Source organism: Sceloporus undulatus, unplaced genomic scaffold, assembly GCF_019175285.1.
Source record: "Sceloporus undulatus isolate JIND9_A2432 ecotype Alabama unplaced genomic scaffold, SceUnd_v1.1 scaffold_278, whole genome shotgun sequence".
Taxonomy (NCBI): domain Eukaryota; kingdom Metazoa; phylum Chordata; class Lepidosauria; order Squamata; family Phrynosomatidae; genus Sceloporus; species Sceloporus undulatus.
This window is the reverse complement of record NW_024803199.1, coordinates 1-8,446: the sequence shown is the minus strand read 5'-3', so window position 1 is coordinate 8,446 and position 8,446 is coordinate 1. Positions and strand designations below refer to the sequence as shown.

The window sequence follows — 8,446 nt, the reverse complement described above, 5'->3', positions numbered from 1 at the left end:
AAGCACTTTTAGATACAGGATGGATTAAAATGCCACTTTACTGCCGCTGCGGGAGGGGGAAATATTTGTAGCGGAGCAAAGCACAATATTTGGGGGGCACACTGTATTTGCGTCACATGACAGAGCGGGGAGACTCCATGCTTTGGGGCAGTGTGAGTGAGAACCCCAAGGCTCATCTGAAAAGGGAAGGGCAGTTCTGCTCAAGTGCAGACGCTTTGGTCAAGCCTCTTCACAGATTTCCACACCACCTCACATTATTCCCCACAGTTCCTCTAAGCATGGCTGCCCTGCCAGTGTAAAGCACAAAAGAGTGGGGAGGGAGGAGGGAGACTGGCATAGCCAAGGGTCTCCCCAAGAGAGGATGACTCACCACTGGTCGGCTTGGGCCTTGGGGGCATGTTCTTCTTTGGTGGGAGGGCAGGAGTGTCTGTTTGACTCTTGAAAGGGTCATCTGGGAACCCAGTTCCCCCAAAAGAGGAGGATGAGAATGGATCAGAGACTGGAGGCTGCAAAGAGAAAGACTTGCTGTCAGGGCGAGTACAAAAATGGCAAGGGAGAAAGGGAACATCAGCAAGCCAAGGGGGTCCATCAGGTAAGCAGGCTGAGTTTCTCTCCACCCAAATGAGAAAGGGCTCCAGCCTCTCTATCACATTTTGTTGTAAATGTCATCCTGCCATGTCAAATGGCCCTGGTGGTGGGAATCTAGGCCAATACACACCAGATCTGTGTTTCTTTGTTCCATATCGCTGCCTTTAGAAACCCAACAGAGACAGAGTCAAATACTTTTTGGGGACCAGTTATGGTTGGTTCTCAAAGGGTGTGAGTGCTCTGGGAGAACAAGGACATGCCGTCCTGCTAGTGCTGCAACTCTTGGAAGAACTGCTCCTACTCCTGGCAGAAGGGCACCCAGCCTCCTCGTAGACCCTTCAAACAGAGGGATAGACAATATCTTTACATATGCACGACAACCCTCTGAGGCAGGCTGAGCAGAAGGACAGGAGTAAGAATAGTCTGTTATTCTGAGCCCACCTGCAGGTTTCATCATTAGGAAGAGATCCACTAGCCCAGTGGTTCCCAACCTTCCTAAAGTCGCGACCCTTTAATACAGTTCCTCATGTTGTGGTGACCCAAACCCATGAAATTATTTTCATTGCTACTTCATAACGGTAATTAAATAGGTGTTTTCCAATGGTCTTAGGCGACCCCCATGAAAGGGTCATTTGACCCCCAAAGGGGTCCCGACCCACAGGTTGGGAACCACTGCGCTAGCCAGTCAGGTGAACAGGGCCAGGAGGGGGCCCAAGTGACACTTTAGCAAAACAACTGCTGCCACCACCTCTTTCTCCCCACTTTTTCTTATCACCATGAACATTCTTTCCAGAAAAGGCCAGGCATGACTGTTGTGCTCACTGCAGCACAGGGGAAAAACCCACCTTGGACATGCGACTGAAATCCGCAAAGCCTTCGCTGCCACCACTGCCCCCTCCGCCGCTGAAGGTGCTGCTGCCAAAGGCGTCCAGGGTACCAAAAAGATCTAAAAGCCAAAAGGCCACAGGGAAGAGACCTCTCACGGTATGTGCCAGGCAAGTCCACCTACAACACCAGGCTGTCCCTGGATCTCGCCTGCCCCAGAGACTGCCAGGGCTGCCACTTCCCTCCAAGTCAAGAGTGTCCCAAGATGCTTCATCCACCCCAAGCAGAGAATGCCCACCAATAAACCTAAACACTAGAACATCTTTAATAAAAAGAAATAGAAAAGGCCAATGTTGGATCGGGACTGGGGTCCAATCCTGTGCCAGGGCAGTCCTGGCTCTCACCTGGCACTTTGGACGAGGAGGCGCTTAAGGATGAGAAAGGATCGTCATTCTCAAAGAAGTTTGGCTAAAGAAGCAGAATAGAGAAAAGGTCATGCCCTGAGAGAGCATATGCCCTGAGAGAGACACTTCATGCTTCTTCCTGGAGATCAGCAACACTTCACGATGAGCCTGGATGGGGATGCCTTGGAAGCCCACCCAAAACCTCCTGAGGGCACAACTTCAGCTAGCAGCTCCCAGAACCCTCTGACTAGTATGGCTGCAATCATGCTGGTTGGGGGAAATAACAATCCCAGGCTCTGCCTACTCGGTTACTGACAGGGACCAGTCACAAGAGAGCCCATGTCACCTATCTGGCAACTAGGGCATTGCTTGTGGGCTCTTTTTTGAGCAATGGTTAAATTCTGGCCATTGCCTTGGGATCTATGCACACAGGTGTTTATTTATGTTGAAAAAGAATACTATGTCTCTCTATTTCAGTAGAAAAAAGAAGATATCCCCCTATCCACAGAGGGGAAGCATCTAGTGCCACTATTAAGACCAGATTTCACAGACTTCAACCCACATCTTTGAGTGGCATCAGTTACTCCAGCCATGGTGATGGTCTTTTGGGGAGGACTGGGATCAGAGTGTGGTGGGAGCAAGACACTTATCTAAAAGTTACTTCTTTGGGTGTAAGACTTTTCTAAGGATGATTTTTTTGTTACATGTGCAGCTGTGGTTAAAACCTGCATGTAAATATGAGTCATGTAACAAGCAACTATTACCCCTGTTCATACTTCTGCTTATGGGCTAGAATCAATGGAACCACTTGAATCCTCCCCTTCTACCTCTCCTGTTTGTACTCCTGTTAGTAGTCTGTAACCCCACTTCGATCCTTTGGGATAGGCGGGGAAACACAAATAAATTATTATTATTATTATTATTATTATTACTCATATCCTTTTCAATTAATGCTTTTGTGAGTTGCTTCAGATACAGCCCTTAGGAAGAAGACAGGAACCTAAATCCACTTGACGACAATGATGATGATATGTTTGATTTCATGAGGGGGAAGGTGTATTGATTGTCCTGCCACACACTCAGGAAATCTGCTAGTCTGAATAACAGGATTCTTAAACAAATTCAGAAATAAAATGATAAAACATGCCACCAAAACATCCCTTACTTTGGAAGGCAGTGTGGGGTTTTGCAAGAACGGATCTGAAGTAAACGGATCAGTCTTCTCGACCTTCTTAAAGAAATCTTCAGTCGCAGTAGCCCGGAATGGGTCACTTTCTTCAAAGGGATCTCCCCCAAATGGATCTGTCCAAAGAATGTTCAAGGCAGGAAGTTAATGGCAATGGATGGCAACAGTGTAGAGAGTGTGCAGCCAGAGTGATGCAAGGAAAATACACCATTTCTAGTGGAGCAGAAATAACGTAGCCCCCCAGCCCTCCTGGTTCCTGTGATAGCAAACATCAAATGACAATGTGGAGCTCAGAACAAAAAAGGGAGGCAAATGAAACACCGGCCTATTGTTCCAAGGGCCACTGTCATGTTCCTTATGGTAATTACTCTTGGTTAGTTTGTTAAAATCCACCCCTTGCACAGGCCTGCTGATAAGGAACCACTACAGATTTCATTATAAACCCCCCACACACACACACACGCATCTGCTTTGGGAAGGCATTTTAATAAAATTAAGAATGAACTTTGGGAAAAAAATCTCAGAGGAAAATATAATAAGTGATACAACAGAATCTATTCCTAAAAACAATAAATAAAACAATGACAAAAAAAACAAAAACAAAAAAAAACAACAAAATAATTATAAACTGTTCATTCATTACAAAAAAAACACAAACAGAGAAAAAAAATATGAACACTCCAAAAAACAGCCAATGAGTTGGGCAAACAATCCACCCACCCACCCACCCAGGGCACCAAAGTTTCTTTGGACCTTGGCAGAGAAAGTGCAGAGGTGGGGGCTCTTCCTCTCACCTGATGCTGCTGGGGGATGTTCTGCGAAAGGGTCATTCTGGAACGGGTCACCTGGTGAAGCCGAAAAAGGAAGGGGCTGAATTTCCCGGAGCTGCCCTACTGCTGCCCCACCCTAAGGACCCTCGGCTAGGCACCACTTACTGCCTTTGAAAGGGTCTTCAGCATGGAAAGGGTCTGGAGGAAGCTCCTGAGTACTTGGGCTGCTGAACAAGAGGGCCTTGTTCTTGAACGGGTCATCCTGCAATCAATAACAAAGAGAATCAGCAAGCCAAAGGCCCCCCCCAACACCCAAGTGTGACCCTCAAAGCCAAGCTAAGGGGTCAGTGGATGACACACGGGCAGCCTCCCTGGGTCACTTTCATCTCTAAGCCAGGAAAGAAAGAGGCCAGACATATTTGGTATTGTTTGGATGGAGACACTGTGGCCCTTCTTTTATTGTTGTTCTTGTGTGCCTTCAAGCTGTTTCCGACGTATGGTGACCCTATCACAGAGTTTCTTGGCCAGATTTGTTCAGAAGGAGTTTGCCTGAGAGTGTGACTTACCCAAGGTCACTCAGTGGGTTTCCATGGCCTAATGGGGATTTGAACCCTAATCTCCAGCGTCATAGTCCAGTGCTCAAAGCACTAAGCCACACTGCCTCACTGCTCTTCCTTCACACCCCCACTTCCCTCCTAATGTGTCTTGTGTTTTGACCTCCCCCTTTCAAGTCTGTTTTAAACTCAGGCGAGGCTGTTTTTCAGCTAGGAAGTAAACGGAAAGCTGACTTCTCCTTTACGTTCTGCCTCACCTGTACATAAAACAGACCAGGGAGGACACAAAACATGGAGGCATCAAAGTTTTACAATAAATACAGTGCGTATGTGTCTCTGTGTGTGCGCACACGCATGTATATATATGTGTAGTATGTATGTATAGGGGAATCGCAGACGGGGAGATGTAGCCCCAAAGATACCAGGGAAAGACAATGCTGTGAGAGGGTGGAAGTCTTGTTTCAATACCTCCCCAGATCTCCCAACCGACAGGGCCAGTGCTATGAGGCATAATGCAAAGAAACTCCAATGTTCTCCTGGGACATGGATGGGGACCCTTTTTTGTCTCCCACCCCAGCCATGGGTCCCAGGCTGCCCCTCACCAAAACTCCGAAGCCACCTTGGTCTTTTTGGAGGTTCCCTTCACTGACATCAGCCAGATTCGTCATGCTGCCACCCTGGTGAACTCCATTGGGTACCTCGTTGTACTGGTCAACACACCGGCTGGCTTCCAGGTGGCTCTCCTGAAGCCAGGAGAGTCTGCTCCTGGCCTGGGCAAAGAAGAGAGTGTGAGGGCACCGGCACTGGCACCCGGAACTGGCTTCACTCCCTTGCTAATGGCCAGATGTGTGTGTGTCTTCCTGCCTGCAAGGGAGGATGGAACTGAATAACAATACACTGTCTTCATTTTGGAGATCTTCACATATACATGTATACAGATATACCTTCACATCCCTTAAGAGTGATTAATAAAAAGTATTTTATCATTAACATAAAATCTTGGCTTCTCTTTTCTTTGGCTGTTGAAAACAGGAATGTGCAAGACTGAGGTTGGCCATGACTGCTGCAGCCCAAGGTGGCTAAGCACCAAGGTAGATGAGAAAGAAGTAAACTGGAACCATGTCATGTGCACATGGCTCCAGGAAGGGAAAACAAACCACAGACAGACAAATCTGACAAATGTGTTTGGGGTCCCAGAATTCATAGTTAATAATGTATACAGTATTTCTTACAGTGAATTTTGCCCTTTACCTTAAAATAGAAAAAAAATCACATACTGTAAGAGCAAGTTCTAGTATTAAAATTTGTTTCTGCATGTCTAAATACTCTAATGCATTGGTATTTGTCTGCATTTTTTATGTGTTTTTAATCTTGTTGTGAGTTACCATGAGCTCCCGTTTTAGAAGGAAGGTGAGATACAAGTCAAACCTCAGAGGAATCTTCCTCATCTGGGCCAAAGGCAGTGAGAAAGTGCAGGAAAGGGAGGAGAAACTGGCCCCAGAGACTCCCTCTTCCCCGGCTGGACAATCACCTGGTTGATTTCCTCCTGAGTGGATTTCAGCGACTTGATGATGGTCTCTAGCTGGACCTTCCCAGCCTGGACGCTCTGCCCCAACTGAGTCTCCTCCTGCTGCAAACGGTTCAGTTCTGCTTTGGCCCGACTGATGTCATCCTCCTGGGACTTCAGATCCGACTCTTGGGACTGGATCTGCATTTTCAGTGATGAAATCTGAAACAAACAAATCAACATGGTGATGACTTTGCCTTGGTTGAAGGGAGAGCATGAACGAAAGGGGAGAAGCTGGGGCCTGAGAAGAGCAGTCACCATAGACTTTTGACCAGAGCCAGGGTGGTATTTCTCCTGGCCTTACAGGCTCTGCAACATGGTTGGGCTTTTTATGTGTGCGCGCGCGTGCGCGCGCACACACACATCCCGTAGTGTTGAGTCATGTTGGTTGGAACACAGGGGGCAGACAAGGGAGGCCAGCAGTGCTTGCCTCACCCCCATCCCACACCATCCTGCTCCTCCCCAACTCACCACCTGGGTTTCCTCCTGGCACTTCTGTCGGACATCACTCAGCATGTCCCGTAGCTTGGCCTTCTGCTGGTCCATTTCATCGAGACGGCCCTGAGCCTCCTGCTTCTGGGCTTCCAACTCCTGCAGGCTGCTGGTCTCCCGGTCCAAGTCATTCTGCAGTTCCTGAACATGGAGTCACCAGTTATCAAGGGGCCACCCAACACCTCAAAGGGTCAAGGGCCAGATCCCATGCCATGGGTGCAAGGAGCTGGTGAGCCTGAGTAGAGCGATTGCCTCCCAGGAAGGAGCCAAGAGGAAGTTTTAATCCCTCTGCTCAGGAGAGGGAAGTGGGAGCCCAGGACATGGGGGGGGGGGGGTCACCTCACTGCCTTTTGTGGGACAAGAGAGGAGGCAACCAGGGGAAGAGGGGGAATCTCTCTTTTTTGCTCTCTTTTTTGTGAGGTTTCCAGGCCAAAGTAGTAACAATAATCCATGATCAAGCCATGATAATAAAAAAAATTGCCATTCTCCCAATAGCTAAAGACTGAACTCTGAGCCAGGTCTCCATCCTGGCCTGGTCACCAACACTTGTGACCACTTGACCCTGGTTTATGACCCGGGTTTCTGGCTGCTGCCCTAGTCTACCCATTACCTGGACTTCGCTGGTTTTCTGGCGGATTGCCCCTTCCCTCTCTCGGATTTCTTGCTCTAAAGAATACTTCTCTCTGTGAAAAGATATTTCATGACACATCTGAATCCACATACTATGAGGTAAAATATCTGGCCAAAGCCAAGAAACAAAATGCTATGTTATGACCTATCTGGGCATCTTCTACGATGACCCAGGACAACTCTGCTTCCTCCAGCGGAAGAGGTGGGTTGCTTGAGGTCCTCCAAGAGGCCCAGGGGGACTCCATGGCTCTGGGTGCAAATCTAAATGTTACATTGCTTTAAAAATTTTAAACTGGTTTTAATTGTGCTCAAGTGGTTAAGATGCTGATACTGTTAATTACAAGATCGGCAGTTTGGCAGTTCGAGGCCCAGGTGCCGCATAATGGGGTGAGCTCCCATCACTAGTCCCAGCTTCTGCCAACTTAGCAGTTCAAAAGCATGCAAATGCAAATAGATAAATAAGTACAACTTTGGTGGGAAGGTAAACAGTGCTCTGTGCAACCATGCTGGCCACATGATTAGAGTAGTCTCTGCTTAGCAATGGAGATGAGCACTGCCCCCTATGGTTGGATATGACTTGACAGCCTTGTAAATACCTTTACTTTTTTGTTTACCTTTAATTTGTCACATTGCTTTTTGTTTTAGGCTGGTAAAAATCATTTTTTACTATTTTACATTATTATACATTTAAATTAGTTGAAGAAATTTTATCATATGCCACCGTGAGATTCTATAATACAGGGCAAAATGAAAACATTTTAATAAAAACAAGCAAGCAAGCAATAATTTTGACAGACAGCTGATGAGTTTAACAGATGGGTTTCATTTGATAGTGAGATGTGAAATTTGCTTGTACAATGCCAGAAAAAATGATGTCTTACTCTGGATGTTGGAAAAGTAAATAATCCGATGCTGACCCTGCACATCCCTCATTTGGCCTTTAAAAAGGTACCCATTGTGCTGACCATAATCCCTGGCATCAAAAGCGCATTGCAGCCCCACCGCTCCCCCTCTGAATGACCCTGGACCTGGTTACTGTGGGGGAAGTCACTGACTTCCAAGCTAAAACTGCTCCAATACAGTGTGTGTGAGAGATCGAGAGAGAGAGAGATTGAGAGAGAGAGAGAGAGGTTTTGCAAATGGCAAAGCTCTTCCTGGCAAAGCCTCCAAAGTCACTGTCTCCCCACCCAGTAAGACTGGATGCCCTGGGCAAGAAACTTTGCTTTACCTCTGCAGCTGGACGATCTCCTGGCTGATGTCGTCTAGTTCCTTCACGCCTGTGAATTCCCCTGATCCAACAGAACTTGAGCTGTCCTGTGAAGGAGCCAGGAAGGGCAGCTGAAGCACCTGGGCAGTGCCAAGCAGCAACCCCCTCCAGCCCTCATTTCACCCAGCCCCCCAAGAGGACAGCCTCTCCATCTAAAAGAGAG

General features: G+C 47.5%; 1 protein-coding gene across 1 annotated transcript; it reads right to left on the bottom strand.

Moving 5' to 3' along the window:
* Positions 1–227: 227 nt before the first annotated feature.
* On the bottom strand, positions 228–8,402 carry LOC121917704 (epidermal growth factor receptor substrate 15-like 1; the record flags this gene model as incomplete). Its single annotated transcript, XM_042443827.1, has 11 exons — positions 228–506; positions 1,434–1,534; positions 1,818–1,881; positions 2,983–3,119; positions 3,798–3,848; positions 3,939–4,035; positions 4,930–5,097; positions 5,859–6,056; positions 6,366–6,527; positions 6,997–7,069; positions 8,245–8,402. Coding segments are annotated over 11 exons (1,443 nt in total), but the record flags the coding sequence as incomplete, so codon positions are not given.
* Positions 8,403–8,446: the final 44 nt, after the last annotated feature.